At 46.6% G+C, this 21,241-nt stretch overlaps 1 protein-coding gene across 1 annotated transcript in view; it reads left to right on the forward strand.

Moving 5' to 3' along the window:
- KMT2B (lysine methyltransferase 2B) overlaps positions 1–21,241 on the forward strand; it is a 61,799-nt gene that overhangs the window by 11,715 nt on the left and 28,843 nt on the right. The window contains 6 exon segments of the mRNA XM_083626678.1: positions 1,864–1,939; positions 3,543–5,806; positions 10,004–10,117; positions 10,400–10,562; positions 12,229–12,481; positions 14,842–14,897. Coding sequence (XP_083482804.1) covers positions 1,864–1,939; positions 3,543–5,806; positions 10,004–10,117; positions 10,400–10,562; positions 12,229–12,481; positions 14,842–14,897 — 2,926 coding nt within the window.

Here is a 21,241-nt window from a genome sequence, read left to right on the forward strand (position 1 = left end):
ACATGTTCTGTGGTGCATTTTGAGATGATCCTGCTGAATTCTCTTGGTGCAAAAGTGCTGAAAACTCTTTCTGGAACAATGAGCAAATTCTGAATAGTAGGCCTTCCTTTGACAGTTTATTATAGCTATACTATATGCACACAGTGGAGAGAAAGGAGGAAGCATTGGCTAGGTCGGTGTTACTAGGTTTACACATATGCCATATCCAAATCAGCACTGAATAGCAGCATCTAGCCCAGGATTGAGGAACCTTTGACTCTCCAGTGATTGCTAGATCAACAGATCCCATCATCTCCGACCATCCACTAGCTGGGGTGGTGCTGATGGGAGTTGGAGTCCAGCGACTTCTAGAGGACCACAGGTTCCACAGCTCTGATATAGACTAAAGCATATCTTGGTGCATGTGCAGTGCATATCCACAGCTTACAGCAGCTGTCTACTACCAGTAATGCTTCCCCTTTGCAGCACAGCTGCAGGGGGATGCAGAAGGACTTGAATTCGAATTTAGAAGCTGTTGAAGCAACCACCCACTTTGTAGCTGCAAATGTAATAGAATGTGAGAGTCCACGAAAAATAGGTAAATAAAGAGGAATAATGGCTCTCACGCTTCCCTGTTGATCTTCTCCAGGAGTTGCTGCATCCATAATCTGATGTACGTTTTGCATACCATCTGTCACTAAGCGGCCATTACCTCCAGCCTTGCATGCAGTGCCTGAGAGTTCCCTAAATTTCTTTGGGACCTTTAGAATCAGTCCCCCAGCATGGATAAATTTTTGGCTATGTCTGGGGTTTTTGTCTTTGCTGAACCCCAGACTCTCACCTTTCAGAAGAGAGGGACAGCAGGCCCAGGAACTTTCTCTGCACATCCAAAAATGAGTCCACTATGTGCTCAGATGTGGGTTTGAGGTTACTTTGTATAGATGTGGGGAAACTGTTACATAGCACTTGGGTTTCCATGTAAAGTTACCCATGTGTTGGGCTGATACTCTTGTACACAGTGTGTCAGTTGTGAATGGATCAATCATCTGAGACCCTTCTTTGTGGAGTGCTCTCTCCAAGGAGGCTCACCTGGCACCTTTGTAAGATACCTTTAGGAGCTAGGCAAAAACATCCCTCTTCCCTAGGCTTTTGGCTAATTAAACCATCTTATGACCTTTTAAAGTGGGAGTATTTTTTTTGCTTGTGGTGTGTATTTTTGTGTCTTCATATTGTAAACTGCTCAGGGATTCTTGGATGAAGTTCAATAATAGTAGTAGTAATAGTAGTAATAATAGTAATAGTAATAGTAATAATAATAATAATAATAATAATAATAATAATAAATGACTGACTTGCCCTGTAGTACTCACAGCAGCCACATACGGAAAAAGCTTTGATTGCTGCTCCTCTGAGAAGTGCAAACTGGCCATTTTGCACACAATTCCCAGTAGATGTACACATGTTTTGGTGTCCGTATGTCCATACATTTGAATAAGCTCTGTGACACTTCTCATCAAACAAATCTGAATGATGCCAAGTAACTCTGCAGGGCGTATTTTTGAACATGTGTCTTGCTGCTCTGCCATTAACACTTTGTACACAGCCCTGCCCAGGTGTTTTGTCTATTGTACACTACCCTGGAATCTGATTGAATAAAGTGTGACTTAGAAATGTAAATAAATCCTCCCCCCCCCTTTATTTTCAAAGAATTGTATGGGCAGTGGTGGCGATGGGGAGGCACCCCAGAGTTGTGCAGCGGTGTTGGAAGAAAGGGGTTTAACCTTGGCTTACATGGGTGATCTGCTGTAAGGAAAAGGCTGGGTGGTTTCTTCCTTGAACATGACCCTCACTTGTGACTCCAGTTCCTTCTCTCTTGCCTGGCAGAAGGAGTTCCTGGGCTTCCATTCAGAAGATGACGCCTCTCAGAGCTCGCTGCGTGCTGCTTTACGGTTTAAAAGAGGTAAGGGTGCCATTGCAGGTACCTCTTGGTGGTTTTCTGGCTGATCTGACAGTGGTCTGGAGCATCTGCACACACATTTAAGTCCCAGCAATAGCAACATGGAAAAACAACACATAAAAAACCGATTAAGAAATTCTGTTGAACAGAAACAAGCATAGCCAGACTAAACTAATAATAATAATAGTAATAAAGCACAGCACTGGCACAGAGGGCCAGACTACATGTTACATGTTAATAGCATGTTTAGATTATGTGCGACTCTCTTACAAAAAAAAGCAGGCACAGGGAGTCTAGATGTGGTGTTTTTTGTTACAAGAAAGCTGTCCGAAGCAAGCAATTCATTATATTAATTAGTTGCCCTGCTTGTGTGTCTTGATCTTCAGCTCATGGAACACTGAGATCAACTTCATGTAGTGAAAATAGACAGCTACATCTACCAATGCCATAGTACAAGTGAGAAAATGAAACAGTTACAATATAAAAACAGCATCCAAAATTTGAACTAAAACAGCAGCAAAGGTAGCCTTTGGCTAATTAAGCCAACTATGGTCTTTTAAACTGGGTGGGTAATTTTTTTTTTTTGTTACTATGTTATGCATTTTTGTGTTTTCATAACGTACACAGCCACCATGTGATCCTTGGATGAAGGGTGGCATAGAAATTTAATATGCGGTGAGAAGCCCGGCTCTTTTCCCATCTTTTTGTCATGCTGTTTGACTTAGCTCAGTTGCATGCCTACCAGATATGGAGTTTCACATTTGTTCCTAGCAAATTGTGTCTTCTTGCTTTCCGTTGCTACAAGGGCTGCCAGCCGATGGAAGAACGTTTAACTGGTTCATCATCTGACTTGCAAAGAGTTGATTGAGATTTTTAAAAAATGTGTATTATCACAGCTTCCCTATAGGTGCATTCTGGGGAATACTGAAGAGAATCTGAGAGAACATTTATTTAACAAAATGTATAGACCACTTGATTTTAAAAGAAAGAAGTCTAAGCAATTTATATAAAATAGCATTTTCTTATTAATTTCTTTATATATTGATAAATTCAACAAACTTTAAAAGAAAGTCAAAATGTGGATAAAATCTGCAGCTTAAGGACAAGTAGACATAAAAAAACAAATAAAAAATATGTCTGGCTAGGCTTGCCTAAACAAAAGGGAGTTTTTAGTAGGCACCAATAACAAGATAGTGACTGTCCTATCAACAGACAGGGAGCTCTGGAGCATAGGTGCTGAAAATTCTTGACTCCTCAAAAGTGGGGAATACATGTTACTAATCATTGGTCGAAGAAAATGCCTTCTTCAGTGTCCTATGTTTTCCTGCTAGTATGGAATTATTGGTGCTGCCTCGGTGCACATGCTGTCAGTGGTGCCACATGTGCTCACCTGGAAGCAGTTGTTTGCTTACTGTAAGTGACCACTCCAAGTGTTTAACTGTTTCGACAAAACTGTCTGCAAGTTGAAGTATTGAGAATCCTTCTGCTCTCTGGAGGTGCGCTTCCCAGCATGTTATATCCAGGGCCTGGTGCTGTACACACTGCCCTTGTAGGTTGGAAACTCCAGAGGCATTTTGACAGCCAAGGTTTCCTTCTCTCCTTACAGGCGCAGTGCTGCCGGCACGTGGTCGGAAAAAAAAGGGGCTTGCTGAGGACACCCTTTCCAAGCGGCTGTCAAAGCAGAGAGCTGTGGAATCCCAGCGGGAGCGGATGGTGAAGGCTTTGGCTGAGCTGCTTCAGAGCAACAAGGGGTCTCCAGCAAGGACAGATCGGCTGTCGGCTTCCAGCCCCCAAGCTGGCGGCATGCTTCCTGAGCAGCCTGAAGCAGACCCAGAGCCTGGCGACCCCACGAAACCCTCCGTCTCCCCTGCCCTCCCGTCACAAATGGAGAAGGACCTCAACTCCGTTGTGTCGCCCAGGCCGCGAGGCCGGCCACGGGGCTCTTTCACAAAGAGGCTCGTTGCGAGACCCAAGCCTCCTTGTCAAAGCACCAAAGCTCCAGATTCCACCCTGGAACCCAGCAGCAGCAGCAGCCCTCGGTCACCCTCGCCTTGCCAAGCGGCCAGCCCCTCCCCTCCGCCCCAGGAGCCCCCGAAGAAGCCGCCACTCATCCTGAAGTTCTTCTCAAAGGCCAAGCGGCACAAGTCCGGCCAGCTGGTGGTGACCCACGTCCGGCTAAAAACTCCCGGGCACAGGAGGGGCCGCAAGAGGAAGTGGAGCGTTGTACCGAGGAAGGGAATCTCCCCACTTCCTTCCCGGTCTGTATCGGAGTCAGAGGCACCTTTGTCAGAGTCAGATGGGTCTGCCCCAGAGCCGGAACAGAAAGAGGAGTCTTCTACTCCAGAATCTCAGGCAGAAGTCCTTTTCCCAGAGCCGGAGCCGGAGCCGGAGCCCCAGCCAGAACTTGCTGCCCCAGAGCCAGAGCCACAACTGGAGGTGATTGCCCAAGAACCTGAGCAACTGTCAGAGGATCCTGTCCTGGAGCTGGAGGCTTCTGAGCCAGAACCAGAAGCTCCAGCACCGGGAGGTGGCGTTCCTGCTTCGCCCAGTGAGATAGCTGGCCAACAAGAGCACCAGCAGCCCTGCCCGCAGAGTGACGGGTCAGGAGTTGTTTCCGAGGAGGGGACTTCCAGCATTGCCCTTTCCACGCGGGCGCAGTGTTTGAAAAGGGGTCGCGGGCGTCCTCCCCTGACCGCTACGCAGCGGGCCCAGCGTTTGGCTTCTCAGCACCTGCCGGCCAAAGCCAGGGAGGAGGCTCTAGCAGCTGCACAGCAGCCTGGCGGGCCTGGCTTCGAAGAGGTGCCAGGTCACAAGGCCAACTTCCTGAAGAATATCCGCCAGTTCATCATGCCCGTGGTGAGCGCCCGCTCGTCGCGCCTCATCCGGACCCCCCGTCGCTTTATGGACGAGGTTCCGCAGAAGGCAGCCAAGCCCGTGGAAAGCGCTGCAGCGGATGGGCCTTGTGCAGACAAGCAGGAGACTCCCATGCTGCCGTTGCTGGAGACTCCCCTTCAGCTGACTCCCCCAGCCCCTAGCTCCCCTGATAAAGATACCTCTCGGGCCCTGTCGCCCCCGCCTTCCCCCAGCGTGCCCCTCCTAACTTCCTCCATTCCTGCCCTACCTGAGAAGCGCCGTTCCATCCTTCGGGAGCCCACATTCAGGTGGACCTCGCTGAGCCCCCCGTCACCCCCCAAGGATACAGGCAAGGCGCTCTTCCATCTTCCTTGCGAAGATTCGTCTCCTTTGCTCAGCACTCCAGCGCCAACCCCATCTCCCCCGGCCAAGCGGACCCCGCTGCTGCGAGCCCCCCAGTTCACACCCAGCGAGGCACACCTGAAGATCTACGAATCTCTGACGGTGTCTCCTGAGGAATCTGATCTAGTGCCTGCGTCCCCCGAGCTCAGGAGGGACCTCCCCGCACTGCAGCAAGAGGGTCTCCTGCTCCCTTACGAGCCAGTGGTGACCCGCAGTGGCAAGAAGCTGTTGGGAAGGACGAACCACCTTGCCCTGCCCCTCTTCCCAGAGGTTTCTAGGCCACTTGGGGCTCAGGGCAAAGAGCTGATCACCATGGAGGATGTCAATTCTCCTGGCGTAGTTCACAAGGTGGCCATCCGGAGGATTCTGCCTCCGTCGGCCCAAGTGGAAGTGGAAGAGGAGGAGGAGGAGGAGGAGGAGGAGGTGGCAGCTGAGAGTTCAGAGAGTGAGGGAGAGCCAGCTAGCCTGCGCTCGGAGGCACTGAAGCCCCCTCCAGAGGAGCCAAAGCCCCTTATTACCCAGCTGTCAAGCATGGATAAGGTATACAGCTTGCTCACTCGTGCCAAGGTGCAGCTGTACAAGATCGATCAGCAGAAGCACTTCAAAATGACGCCGGTAAGAGAAGCCTCGGGTGGGAGTGGCAAGGCTTTGGCATGATAGGCAAGGCTATGTATTTGTAGAAGAAAATGTTGGTGGTCTTTGGGGCCTTGGTTAATGATTTTGCTTCATCTGTTTTGTTTTTAAGCTCCATGCCCCACTGTGGTACTGTGTACTGTTCATCAAGAGACGTTGTGGGTAAACTTAACCTTAACCCTGTATAAGGGTCCACATAGGTCATTTTTTCCATTAAAACAGAGATGGGGTACTTAGAATCATAGAATTGGAGGGGACCCTGAGGATCCTCTAGTCCAACGGCCTGAAATGCAGGAATATGCTGCTGTCCCATACTGTAATTGAGCCTGCAACCTAGGCATCATCAGACCATGCTCTAACCAACTGTGTTATTGAATCAGCTGCATGCAGCATGGCCAGCGGTCACGACATTGGAAGGACCACAGGTTCTCCATCCCTGCATTAAAAGAAGTTGTGATAATTGGGCCAGCCAAATAAGGCTATGACCTAAGAATCTTTCTGGATGAGACCAAAGGGTCATCCAGTCCAACAACCTGTTCTCACAATGGCCAGGCGGGACCTGAGAGCAACACCAGGTCCCACTTATGCCTTCCAGGAACAGGTAGGTTCAGAGAGGAATACAGCCTCTGATCCTGTTGTTGGTAGCCATTGGTAGACCTGTCTTCCACCAAGTTGTCATCCAAACTGGTGGGCCATGACCAGTGTTAGAAACTGAGATATGAAAGCTAGAAGCTAAGTGGCACCTTAAACCTAGGTTATGGGTGCAACAACGGAATGTCTAGGTGTACTTTTTATAACAGGAATACAAAGCTGAAAATGAATGAACTGCAGCTAAAATGTTATGTTCATTTTTCACATGGCCTAGTTCTTCCCTTGCCCACCCCCCTAATATTCTTAAGAGGGTCTCTTCTCCAGTCTTCAGAGATTAGCTGAAAGTGGTGAGGCAGAAAAAGGTCCTCCTTTCTTCCACACTGCAGTTTTAATCTGAAATCTTAGGCGCAGTACTGCACCCAGAGCTCAGAAACCGCTCGCACTGATGAAATCCCCTGTCGCAAAATGTGCCTAGAACAATGGGAGTTTCGAGCACTGGCTATGACTAGATCTTGGGGCAGGAGATTCCATAGTTAAACTCCGCTCTGTGTGAAGAAGCATGTCCTTTTTTCCTATCTGGATTCTTCCAACATGCTGCTTCAATGAATGACGCTGGATTCCAGTATTATGAGGGAAGGAGAAAAACTTACCCTTTCTCAACTAAAAGTCCCAAATATTGTAACCTTTCCTCATAGGTATAGTTGATACATCGCCCAGGACTTATTTGAGGGCCAGAGTGTGGTGGTGCCTTCACCTGGCGGTATATCGTGGGTGAAACCGCCATCGCTCCTGAGTTACACTGCCACCAGCACCCACAAGGAGGAACAAGCTGCATTGGCCGGGGGCCCAGAAGACCCACCCCGGGGTGAAACTGCTGACATTCCTGCTGAGGCGGCTTCACCCCAGTGCATCGTGGGGCCCCACCCAAAGCAGCTTGTTCCTCCCTTTGCTTTTCAACATCGCGGTGTATCACAATATCGCGGTGTTTGACTAGTGATACATCGCAAAATTGAAATCTTATTTCACCCAGCCCTTCTCATAGGTGAGTTGCTCCAGCCTCGGGATCATTTTGATTTAACTTTTCCATGCCCTATGATATCCTTTTTGAGGTGTGGTAACTGGAACCATATGCAGTAATCCTGAGTGCAGGCACGCTATATAGATTTGTATGACAGCATTATTATATTGGCAGTTTTATTTTCAATCCCTTTCCCTAACATGGAATTTGCCTTTTCCACACTACTGCATGTTGGGACTGCATTTGTATCGAGCTATTCACCATGGCTCCAGTAACCCTTTTCCTTTTATTCACTGCCGGTTCAGAACCCCCTTACCCCATATATGGTGGTACCTCGGGTTAAGTACTTAATTCATTCCGGAGGTCCATACTTAACCTGAAACTGTTCTTAACCTGAAGCACCACTTTAGCTAATGGGGCCTCCTGCTGCTGCCACACTGTCAGAGCACCATTTCTGTTCTCATCCTGAAGCAAAGTTCTTAACCCAAGGTACTATTTCTGGGTTAGCGGAGTCTAGAACCTGAAGCGTATGTAACCCAAGGTACCACTGTATGTGATTTTTTTTACCCAAGCGTGTGCTACTTTGCCCTTGTTTCATTGAATCACATTTGCCATCTTAATGCCCATTCACCTAGCTTGGGTGCATCCTTTGGGAGCTCCTCGCAGTCCCTCACCATGTTGCACACTAGGGTGTCATCAGAGAACTTGGCCACCTCATTGCTCATCCCTAAATGCAGGTGATTTATAAACAAGCAAAAATACTGATCCTTGGGGGAATCCACTTCTTACATCCCTCCATCGCGAGAACTTCCCTTTTATTTCTACTCTCTGCTCTGCCACCAAGCTTTGGCCCTTCTCCCAGACAAAAAAAGATGTGCACAGCAGTTCTAAGAAAGACCAACACATGGCATGGCCACATCCAGGGCAATGTGCTAAAGTAATCAAAAGTCCTTTGCAAGGAAAATGGTGACCTGTTTAGATTATGCAGATTAAGCAGATCTACTTGTTTTGCATAACTTCACGTCTGCTTGTCAGGGCTGGAAGTCAGGCAGGGTACTGAAAGCCAGCCCCTGGCCACAGCAAAATCTACATCTCTTTCCCACCATCAATTGATCGTTTTATGTGTATGTCGCTTTCCCAAAGTTAAAACAGTGCTCGAGGCGGCTTGCAACATGAAAACATTTCATAACTACAAATATAACAGAAGTCATAAACAATTAATGGAACATCAAAAAGTACACATTGAACAATTTCCACGTAAATCATAAGATCTAAAATAAAGAAATGAAAAATTAATATCGATAACGGCAGCAAACCTCCCTTCCCCACAAAACCTGCTAAATAATACTCCAGCCAAAGAGTCTGTTCAACAGCCTCAGCTTTTGTAACGAGTCAGTCAAGGCCCCGCCTTCCCAGGGCAGGTGGAAAAAGGCCTGTAAGGTAGGGAGCATGTCTTCCAAAACTCGCAGCTGAAATGGTCTCCACAAAACACACACACACCTGAGATCTGATCAGGCATTGACCACACACCTTCAAGCCTCTGATTGTAATCTTAGGATTGTAACACTAGCTTTTAAAAGTCTGAAAGCAGAGAGTTTCTGGATGCTGAATTCTGCATTGTAGATTATGTTCTGTGCTTGACTCTTACTTGGGAATACCTTTTCTACTTAAATCTGTGTCTAAAGAGTCTGGAGTTGTGTTTAAATAAGCTAAACCTCATATTCTTTGAACAACCAAAATTTCTAGGTAAGTGAAATTCTCCATTTTGCATTCAGAAAGCACCCTTTGATTTTATTACATTAACATAAAGAGCAATTGTGCATAAATGCATGTGCTTCCATTTTGAAAGCTTTGTTTCTGGTTGTATAATTAATGTTTGGGGTCCCCCCCCATAGCTTTTGATTTTTGTGTGTGTGTTGGGGAAGAAAAGCCAAGAACCCTGAAATAGACCAGTAATGCACAGCAATGGACTAGATGACCCTCAGGGGAAGAAGGAGGGAGAGAGAGAGGCTGAGGCTGAAGATGGTGATTGAGATACAATAGCTATACTGAGAGTAGAAGTCACACAGCTCCCACTGAAGCACCTCTTGTTTTCACGAGTCCCACGCAAATGGCCTTCACTTTTAGGGAGCCAAGACTGTGGGTTTCCAGTGTCATCTTTGTTTTGCTTTTTAAAGAGAGTCTGAATTTTTAGTACCAGCCATTGGACTGTTCAGAGGGTGTGTCCAGTGCTTTGCAATGCAGTTGTGTCTCCATAAGTTAGCCAACATGGTGCCCTCCAGAAGTTGTGGACTATGTCTCCCAGCATCCCTGACCATTGACCATGCTGGCTGGGGCTGATGGGAGTTGGAGTCTCAGCAATATCTGGACAGCACCATACATATGGGCATGTTCTGTGTTTGTGCAACTGGCATTACAGATCAGTTTCCACAAACACATTTGCAGGCTGAGAGCTGCCATTATGATGGGGAGTGGCCAGTGTTGCTTGGGACATTTGGTATACGCAAAAAGAGTCTCAAATGCTAACTAACCAACTAACTACCTTTCATCTGTGTGTCTCTTCTCTATAGGGGTGTCAAACAGTCAATACTGAGCTCTTTGAGACTCCAAAGGTTCCCGTTAAGCAGGAGGTGACTACTGAACTCAAAGTGGCAGAAGAGGACAGGAAAGAGGACAGGAAGCAGGTAACTATTTGCATGTATATACAGTGGTGTAGCTGAACTCCGGTTAGTGACGATGATTCTGGTTTCTAGAGCAATGGATCCTATGTAGACACAGGTATCCTCTGCGCAGATTGCCTTTCTTGGCCTGGCCTGCCAGTGGCTTTTAGCAGTGCAGTCCTTTTCTGTACTCCTGGCAAGCGCCGGGTGGTACAGGTTCACTGAGAACTGGGGGTGGTTTTTCAGGGCCGGCCCTGCTGTTTACCATTCATGCCCATGTCCGATCCTAATTCTCTTCCCTTGCAGGGCCAAGAGTCCCCCGTTCAGGGCCCTCGGATCAAGCACGTGTGTCGGCATGCCTCAGTGGCCCTGGGGCAGTCTCGTGCCATGGTGCCAGAGGATGTGCCGCGCCTCAGTGCCCTGCCTCTGCGGGAGAGGGAGGAGATCGCTGCATCGCCCACAGTAGAGGGTGAGTGGTTGTGTGGGGGTGCCAGCTTGAAGCATTCTTTTCTTTACGCTCTGTGGCCTCTTTTTAAAGGGTGAGCATGATAACTTGAGCCTTGAGCTGCAAGATCACAGGGCTATTAATGGGCACACTAATATGTGGTACCTCCTTCTGTAGCTATGTGGCAAAGATGTTTATTGATCCTCGGTGGAATAATCAGGGGAGCTATAAGGAAGACTGGAAAACCAGTGTTAGCTCTGCACAGATCCTGGAGAGCACTGCCATCATGCCATATTCAGGGGACACTGGTTTTGGCTAGGACTGATGGCAGAGCTGGGCAATATAAAACTATATCGTCCAAAACCAGTTTGAATTCCGTATCGTTCTATCGCTTTCATAATTTTTCACCTGGCAATATATTGCAAATCATGATGTGTGTTAGGGCTGGGTGTTATAGCATCCAAAACCAGTTCGAAGTCCGTATTGTGATGCCAGTTTCATAATTTTTGACCTGGCAATATATCACGACTTATGATGTATATGTGTCTGTGCTATGCAAAAATCACAATGTGAAAAAAAAAGTGAAGCCAAGCCATTGCTTCTACATAGCCCCATCCTTATTTCAGACATTATGGTATATCAGTATATCACAATGTTTGGCTGGTGATATACCACAATGTTGAAAACCAGATACAGTTGTAGCTTGGATCCCGAATGACTTCCGACTCAAACCTTTTGGCTCCCGGAAGTGAGTGTTCCAGTTTGCGAACATTATTTGGAAGCCGAATGTCTGGCATGGCTCCCGCAGCTTCCGATTGGGTGCATGAAGCTCCTGCAGCCAATTGGAAGCCGTGCCTTGGTTGTTGAACGTTTTCGGTAGTTCAACGGACTTCCAGAATGAATTCGACAACCAAGGTACGACTGTATTGCTCAGGCCCAGTTGATGGAGGTGAGGGACAGGGCCTCCTCCAACAGAAGCCCCATGGGAGGGGACTTCCGTGTGAACGGTTCCTCACTCCAAACTTCATTGTTCAAACTCCAGCTTTCTTCAGGCCTCAGAGGTTGGTGCAAAGGCTCCTGGGATTGCTGGGTGCTGTTTCCGTGCCTTTTTTGCCCCTTCTGGGCTCTTCTAGGCCTGTTTTGTCATTTTTAAATTCACTTCCGTGCAGTTGTGCAGTTAGGCATCAATCAGAGGCACGTAAACGAGGAGTTGCCTGTACTTTCTTTGGGAGGAGCAATTTCATACTTAAGCCTTTAGTTTCAAAGTGAAAATGCAGGAGCCTTTATACGGGCTGAGTTCCCTTCTTGCCAATACCACACAGTCTTACCTAATTAAAAGTCTGACTCTTTGGAAAGCTGTTCACCAGTGGAACGGTCTCCCTTGGGAGGTTGTGGACTCTCCTTCCTTGGAGGTTTCTAGCAGAGGTTGGATGGCCACCTGTCATGGATGCTTTAGCTTAGTTGGGGGTTGGACTAGATGACCCCAGAGGTCCCTGCCAACTTGATGACCCTATGATTCTCTGACCTAATAAGTGAATCAGATCCCTTTTGTGGCCTGGTCCTTTTTACATTGGCTGCACCGAGCTTTCCTTGCGCCCATAGAAATATTTGGGTGACGTACAGAGATGCTCTCAGGGGCCTCAAGATGGAGCTGCATTCCGGTCATCTTTTTGAACTTTCCCTTCCGCAGAGACCTCCTCAGCCTCAGAGAGCGAAAGCGGCCACCAGAAGCAAGTGAAGGCAGATACCGCCGTCAAGGCCGCGCCACCCCCTGTGCGTCGCCACGTCTCCCACCACCACCACCACCACCACGGCAAGAAGAACAGAATGACGCGCTGTGGGAAGTGCAAAGGCTGCCTGAAGCTGCAGGACTGTGGGGAGTGCATCAACTGCCTAGACAAGCCGAAGTTTGGCGGGCCAAACACCAAGAAGCAGTGCTGCGTGTGAGTATGTCCTGGGGGGCTCCCAGTTCTTTGCTGAATTTTGCCCTCCGGCTTCTCTCTTCTGTGCTGCTTGGGAACTGGGAGCTATGACCAAAGAGTTCTCTGCCCAGCCAAGAAAATAGGTGACGTCCAGTGGTTTTGTGGCTGAGGTTAGGTAGATGCTGGAGTTGCGCAGCTCCCGTGCAGAGCTCGGTTTTGGCTGCAGAATCTTGCCTGCTCAATGCCTTGGCAGCCACTACTTGCAAAACAAGTTCCCAAGCCTTAAGGCAGGGAAGATAGGCCTGTAAGTGTGTAGATGTTTGCCCCATTTTGACAATGGCGATCTGCATACTACAGCAGCATGTCTCTTGTTGGATTGGGGAGCACAGGTGCATATTTGCCCAACCACGTGCCAATTCCAGTGAAGTCTGGAAGTGGTTGGGTGGTTTGTTTATTTAGCATACTTACGTCCCACTTTATAGGAATTATAAAAGCAGCTTACGCAGGATTCTTAAAATAAAAGGGTGTCCAAATCGAGTGGAAGAACAGAAATAAAATGGTGGTGCCCATCCGGAATCAGGATTATTTGGGCAGTGTTTTCTGCCCTCATCCTTATTCTTCCCTTGCACTATATTTGGTAGTGGCTCCCATTCATTTCTCTTGAAATTCCATTAGGGAACGCAATCCTCAGCCTGAAAAAGGTTCCTCACACCTCACCTACCAATCATGGTGAACTCAACAGCTTCACCTTCTTGCATGCAGGTAGTTCTGGCAAAGGTGAGCTGTTTGGTTTAATCTCAACTTGAGGCATCTAAACAGCAGTGGTAGAAAGCAGGGACTAGCAACTTTTTGGGGGGGATGGGGAACCTGGAGATGTGCCACAGCCTTGGGAAGCTGCATCCCCCTCTCTTAGCTTGAGTCATCCTCAGAAGGGTGGACAGGTGTCAAGGAGGATGGGACTCCTGTGTTTTTAATAGCTATGCAGAAGAGGTTTCTGAGCCGAGTCTGTTCTGTCATGCAAGAAGGTGAGAGGATGGCTATATGTTGTACGGGCAGTAGGCTCCCCCAGGAACCTATTTATAGAGCACATGTCCTGATTTGCTTGTGGGGAGGTTATATGACAATGAGCAACCATCCTGATCTGCTTGTGGAGTGGTTTGTGCATCTTATTCCATGATGCATTTTCCCATCACTTCCCTCACTCCAAAAAGTCTGATTTTTTTTAATAATAATTTTTATTACATTTTCCCTTTTCCAAATTCATCATCACAACAATGTTCACAAATTTCCAGTTTTTGTACTTCCACCAGCTCCTCCACCAATCATCCATATTTTCTATTTTTACGCATTTTCTATATTTAATATTGCCAATTAATATTATCCTTTCATTTCTATTTCTTTTTTACAATACATCTTTAACTATCACAAAGCCTCTTTAAATCCCACTAGCATATGCTTTTCAGATAATCCGTGAACTTTCCCCAGTGCTCGATGAACTTGTCTGAATTTTTAAAATAAAAAAGTGGATTAGTTGCCCCTAGGGCTGCAGAGCACTTTAATCCACTTCTAAATTGTGCACACCAATCCCTCCCACAAAATATTAGTAAATCTGGAGGCTCCTACTGTTTCCCATAGCCGCGGAGATTAGAAGTACGTTATTTTAAAAGAAGGACCTGAGTTACTATGGGCTACACCATGCATTTGTACATGTTATTGCTTTGTTGTTTTGTTTTACTTGTTTGTATCCTGCATTTTATTCTGGGAACTGCCCTGAGATCTTATGATGAAGGGCAGAATAATAATAATAATAATAATAATAATAATAATAATAATAATAATAATAATATAAAACAACCCCAGTCCTGTGGAAAGCTCTTCCAGCAGAGATTCAGCAGGCACCTTCTGTTTTAACCTTCAGGCATTAGCTTAAACTTCTCCTTGCTACTAGGCTTATGCAGACAATTAAGAATACATCTTCTGTAATTGATAGCTGTGTGCGTTGGGGGGGTTAATTTAAAAAACCACATGTATTTTATTATATATGCTGTAAACTGCTTTGATATTTTCAATGAAATTGCAGCATACAAATCTTACAAACAAATGAATGCCACTGGCAAGAAAGGAGCCTTTCCTTTCTCAGATGGGGCTTTCTTCCCCACTGAGGAGTATTTGGCCAGCTTTCCATCACTGCTGGTGTCTAGCTCCACAGTCTTCTATCTTCTTTGAGCAAGACCACGTACTGTGGGCCTGACCCTTTGCTGCCTTGGTGGGGTGGGGTGGGCCAAAGCTCCTTCAGCTCCTCCTGCGCTGGTGGGCCAGATAAGAATTTCTTTGTGGCTGATTTCTTTGCTCTGACCATGTCATGTCTGGCTAACTGGCAGGTATCGGAAGTGTGACAAGATCGAGGCGCGGCGGGTGGAGCGGCTCTCTAAGAAAGGTAACGATTGAGTGGCTGTACATGGGTGGACTGATCATGTGCTGCTGTGAGTTGGCTGTGTGATTATGTGTGGCCTCTTCCCTGGTGTCGTTACGATACGATATGATATCTTTATTGTCATTGTCCCATACAGAACAATGAAATTGAAAAATCTACATAAGACATTCAAAAACCCCTAAAAACTCTGAAACCCCATTTTAAAATACAATATACTATAGAGACTCCTTATGCTGCGTTTAGAACCGTTTGCGTAGAAACTGTTTCTCAGGCGGCTAGTCATGGTCTTTATAACCCTATACCTTCTTCCAGAAGGCAGAAGCTGAAAGAGATCATTTCTGGGGTGCGTACTATCCTGCATACTGAAATCTTCTGGTCCAAGGGCTCTGTGAACATATTTCTACCTGTGTGTAAACCTTTTGGGTCCAGTCCCACATATACAGTGAAGTAGGGGTTGGGTGTAGGAGTTCTGTACTGAATACCCAACCGTGAAATGCAATAAGCACTGGTTTCTACATCGTGATGGATTGGATGATGACATTCAGCACTTAAAAGACATATTCTTGTTCTAACAGGCTTTTAATGTTTAGTGGTCCGTCACTTGTAAAGTTTTGTGTTAGTCCGGGGCTGCTGTTTTCATTGTCGTTATCTGTGCATTTTGAAACTGTGTGTTTTGATATATCTTTAACTGTTTTTATCGATATGACCAGCTATGTTTGTTTTATCTTCCTGTAAGCCGCTTTGGGCAAAACCTTTCTGTGGAAAAGTGGGGTGTGTGTGCAAATGGACTTAATTCTTCTGCTACTACTTACTTATTGTCCTTCACATTGTGTATTGGTGGGTTATATTTTGCAAATTCACGTATTAAATTGTTACACGTTGTTAAACAAGCTCTGTTTTGTGGAGAAGTTGAAATTCGGTGTCTAAGCCTCTTTCAGAGACTGGGAAGAAAGGTTGAACCTTGTGGATATTGGGGGGTGGGGAGAGAGAGAAAAAAGAATGGGGTGTGTAGTGCCAGTCTTGCGTTTAATGACTCTCCAGGTAGCCCCAGATTGCCAGAGAAGGGGCAGATCTCCCTGTCCCTCCACCATCAGGGCACTTGGCGGAAGGAAATATTTTTAGTAGCCTGCTAAGAGTCTAGTGGGCTGCATTTATTTCTGTGCTGGCTGCAGAGAGGAGGCTTTCCCCTCTTCTCCACAGCTAGCATACAACTAAAGGTTCGTAGTAAAAAGAAATCGTAGTCTAGTGACATCTGTAGTCTTCTTTACAAGTCCAATTCACAAGCTGTGGTAACTGCATTGAAGGGAGGAGTTCTTCTCCCACAAATGTAAGACACTCTGCCTGCTTCCAGGGGATTTGGGGCGTTCCCTTAAAAAAATGGTTTTCATGCATCATTTACCAGTATACTTTTAAAACTGTGAAGTCAGGAACACATCTTGTGTATACAGAAAATAAACAGAATATTAATCAGAATGAACCCACTGGAATTTAATGGGCATGTCTAACTTAGGTCTGTTAATTTCAGCAGGTGTGCTCTGAGTAGAACTGACTTGAACGTAACCATCTGTGTACAGGATTTGTGCTAGCAGGTCCATCCTATATCCCGTGGCTTCATTGCACTTGTGCAGAACTCGAGGTGCTCTGTTCAGGTGGCTCCAACCTCACTTGGTGCCAGTGGATACTTCTTCCATAGCGCTGTAGCTGCTTTTGATCTCTCTCACTGGGATGTGCCTCATTCGGTTTGGAACAGAGGTAGCGTCCTTGTTTCGACCTTCAGCGTGTAGGAGGTTCCAAAGCATCCTTCAATAAGCCTCTAGTGCTGCTTGTTCAGGAGTATCAGAGTTGTGTGTATGTGCGTGTGAAAGAAAGAAAGAGAGAAAGAAAGAAAGAAAGAAAGAAAGAAAGAAAGAAAGAAAGACAGAAAGAAAGAAAGAAAGAAAGAAAGACAGAAAGACAGAAAGAAAGACAGAAAGAAAGGAAGGAAGAGTTCATGTGGCCACAGTGATATATTGGGGCTCCTTTTGCAGCTTAGCTGCCTTCTGTGCCCTGTGGAAACCTGTGCAGATGGCATCCAAGCACAGTAGCAACCCGGCTCTTGATGATTTGCTCCTTAGCCACTCTGTTCATTTTAGGGACCGGCTTTTCATTTGGCTGATTTAGATTTGTAGCCTGTCCAGTCCCAAGAGCTCAGGGCATATAAGAGAGAGAGAAAGAGAGAGACCTGCAATGCTTTGCTCCATTTTTTAAATAGGATACTAACATCCAAAAAGTGTGCTGGACTTTTATTAAATTACAACATTTCCATAACAGTGGCTCTTTCCTTAAATTCATATTTGAGTTCCCGTTTGGAATCTGCCTTTACCTTGCAATGGAGGAGAGGACCCCGGGATGGGTTGCCTCTTCCATTCACACCACCGGGAAGGAATATGTAAACTGAGACACTAGTGGGATGGGCAACCCAACTCCTTGGCTCCTCTCCTGCTGAGGTCCACCGCAGGACTGGGGCATGTCCCACTGTGAGAGATCGAAAGCTCTGCAGGCTGGTAACCTTTTTTCTTTTTTCCTGATCATTCCTGTGGGTATTGTCAGATCTATTAAAAAAACACACCCTCTCTACTACTGAGATAGGGGTCTCCTTGCAAAGTAAGGCACTTCTAATCATATGGAACATAGGAAGCAGCATTATACAAAGGCAAAGGTACTTGTTTACTCTGGCTTTCTCCAACCTGGTGCTCTCCAGATATTGCTGGTCTATAGCATCCCTGACCATTGGTCATCCCTAGTGGGACTGGTAGGAGTTGTGGTCCAAAGGATCTGAAGGGCACCACGTAGTCTACTCCAGGGTCTCAGGAATAGGTTTTTCTGATCCCTCTAACTGGTGACAACAAGGGTTGACCCAGTCACCTTCTGTAAAGTAGGTGATCTTCTGCTGAGCTATCATCCTCCATTGAGTAGACAACAGCTTAACTTACTCATGACTTTGGCTGTATGCACACTATAACTGTAAAGCACATTCTTTCCCTCAAAGGATTCTGGGGACTGCAGTTTACCCCTCACAGAATTGCAATTCCCAGCAGCCCTTAATAAACTACAGTGCCCAGAATTCTTTGAGAGGAATGTGCTTTAAAGCTTAGTGTGTGTGCTGCCCCCAAGTCTCAATTGACTCCTGTGTGTACTGTCTGCAGGTGTCATTCTACTGAAAAGTGCTGTTTTTCCTAGATCGGGGTGGGGAATCTCAGTCCCACGAGCCAAAAGTGGCCATTCCTCCTGACCCACAAGATTCTCCCACTAACTGCTGGCTCCAGCCTTTGCTGGCTCTGCTCCAAGCCCTGCTTGAGTGCTTTTGCCTGGCTGGAACTGATATTTTATTTATTGCATTTATATTCTGCCTTTCCTCCAAGGAGCCTCAAGGTGGCATACATGCATGGTTCTCCCCGTTCTCATTAAATCCCCGCAACAACCCTGTGAGGTAGGCTGAGGCAGCCCAAGGTCACCCAGCAATCTTTATGACTGGGTAGGGAATTGAACCGTGGTTCTCCCAGGTACTAGTCCAACACTCTGACCACAACACCACACTGGCCGTCTTTTCCACCGTGAGCTGTGTGCCCAAAGTGGCCTACAACAAACATTCAGAATACAAGCATAAGGGGAAGTCACCAGTAAATCCAAACAGGACAAAAACCGACAATTTTAGCGAACAGAATAAATTCAATATGACAGAAGGAATGATCTAGACTTAAATGTTCAGAGCAGAAAGTTGTAGGGGCTGATCTTGGTTCACTCCACAGTCCTAATAATAATAATGATGATAATAATAAAAAAAATTATTTATATCCCGCCCTCCCTAGCCAAAGCTGGGCTCAGAGCGGCTAACAACAGTAAAAATAGCACAATTTACATAAAATCACAGACAATTAATTGAAATACATTCTAAAATCAATTCAGAATCAAATTAATGGCAACCATAGGGCTAGAGTTCTATGAGGATTACAGAAGGAGGGGGTCAGACTGTGCTTTGGCCAAAGGCCTGGTGGAACAGCTCTGTCTTTCAGGCCCTGCGGAAAGATGTCAAGTCCCGCAGGGCCCTAATCTCTTGTGACAGAGCGTTCCACCAGATCGGGGCCACGGCCGAAAAAGCCCTGGCTCTGGTTGAGGCTTGAATGCGTTCAGAGAGGGAGGGAGTGGTCTTCTTGCCAGGCTAGATGACTTGCACCTGGATCCTTCCTCTGACTTCCAGGGAGTGGCTTCCTGCGACGAAAAGGAAGTGTTGGGGAGGGCAGTGATGGTGGAAGTTCCACTGCTAGTCTTACTGCATTCCAAAAAGCCCCAGCAGCCTATCTGAAATGAGGAGAGGGTCTTCTCACCAGGCTAGATTGTTTACAGCTATCTCCCTCATCTCTCCTCCAGAGGAGGCTGACAGCAGCAGATGGGAAACGCTGGGGAGGGCAGTGATGTTGAGTCCTCTTCCCCTGGAAGTTTCAGGTGCTGGTCTTGGAATGTGTCCTTGAACCGTGATTATTATTATTTCATTTCATCATCCGGTCGCCTTTTAAAGTAAGAAATAAAACGCAGCAGCCTCCCCGTCCACAGCATGAGGACGTGCAAGTTTATGTGCCTTTTCTCTTCACCCTGTCCTCATTCTGGATGCTTTTGAGTTCTTGGCTCTCATAAAATGTAGTAATTTCTAATGTGGCTATTGTAATAAAGTGATTTTTCCCCCTGGGGGATGGGCACCAATACAGCTCCTTGCCAACAGCGCAAGGGACCCCGAGAGAAAGAGAAAGACATTATCACATCCCCTGACCTTTTGTTTTCTCAAATGAGGGATTTGAGAGGCAGGGCGGAGAGGGGGGACAACTTTGCAACCTTGGGGCTGCTATACTGCTCTGTGCTATCAATGTGGGGGCACTGGAACCTGACCTGCAGTGACTCTTAGCCTTCGCTTGTGAGGAAAACCACAGCTATCAAATCTCCAAAAGGGGGCGGACCTTCCTTCTTCCACCATGTCTAGCCACAAGCTCTTCCTGACCCTTCTTGTACTCTGTCTCAGGGCAGATTTCTGTGGGACCCTCTGCCAATGTGGAAATTTTTAACTCTCTGACAAATGACCATTAAAATGCTGTTCTCCTTTATCTAGCGTTTGTATACTGCTTTCCAAGTGCTTTGCATCTGTTACCTTGTGATCATTCTTTAACAACAACCTTGTGAGGTAGGGTAGCATGATCAGCACCATATTGCAGATGGCATGAGGGGCCTAAGTCCATGTAGTGAGGCAAGAGATAGTATGTGAACCAAGGGCTTAGTGATTTAGAGCCCAAAGTAGGCTATCTACATAGAACTGTACAATTGAGAGGGATCCCCAAGGGTCAACTAGCCCAATGCAGTGCAGTCGTACCTTGGAAGTAGAACAGAATTCATTCCGGAAGTCCGTTCGACTTCCGAAACGTTCGACTTCCAAAGCGTGGCTTCTGATTGGCTGCAGGAAGGTCCTGCAGCCAATCAGAAGCTGTGGAAGCACCATCGGACGTTCGGCTTCTAAAAGAACGTTCGCAAACCGGAACAGTCACTTCTGGTTTTCGATTGTTCGGGAGCCGGAACGTTCAACTCCCAAGGCGTTTGGGAGCTGAGTTACAACTGTAATCTCAACTAAAGTGTTATACGAAATATGTAAAGCATCCATAACAGATAACCACCCAACCTCTGTTTAAAAACAGAGGGAGGGAGTTCTGAGGGAGTCCGTTCCATGATAAAGGCTTTGTTTGAATGGCCTTCTTTTTGTGTATATACAAAGGAAGGAAGCACACCAAGCTGTGATGTCAACTGCTCCTTTAGCAGCAATCCCCCTCCCTAACCCCAGTTCCTATTGCCTACTATAACTAAACCTTCTCTAAAATAATTTCTTAATTCAGATGATCACATTTTCTCCTTCCCCTCCACTTCCCCTTCCTTCTCTTGCCTCTGTTTCCCACCCTGTTTCTGAATAATAGAGTGTAAGCTTCTCAGGGCAGGGACCTGTCCTCTTAAAAGACTTCATGTACACCATATATTTAAAGCACGTTATGTCCCCCCCCCAAAAAAAAGAATCCTGGGAACTGTAGTTCACCCCTTTCAATGCCCAGCACCCTTAACAAACTGCAGTCCCTAAGATTCCTTTTCTTTTGAGGGGTTGTGCTTTAAATGTATGGAGTAAACACAGCCATAAAATGAGATGGCTGTAAGGAGAGCAATCCCATCATTCAAACAGGTTGAGAACCATTGTGCTATAATGTAGAGGGTAATCTGCCCCCTTCCTCCTTCTCTCCCTTCTACTTTTTGCTGGGGGCAATGGAGGCTGCTAGGTTTTGAAA

The sequence above is a fragment of the Podarcis filfolensis genome (genome assembly GCF_964270895.1).
Source record: "Podarcis filfolensis genome assembly, chromosome: 8".
NCBI lineage: Eukaryota > Metazoa > Chordata > Lepidosauria > Squamata > Lacertidae > Podarcis > Podarcis filfolensis.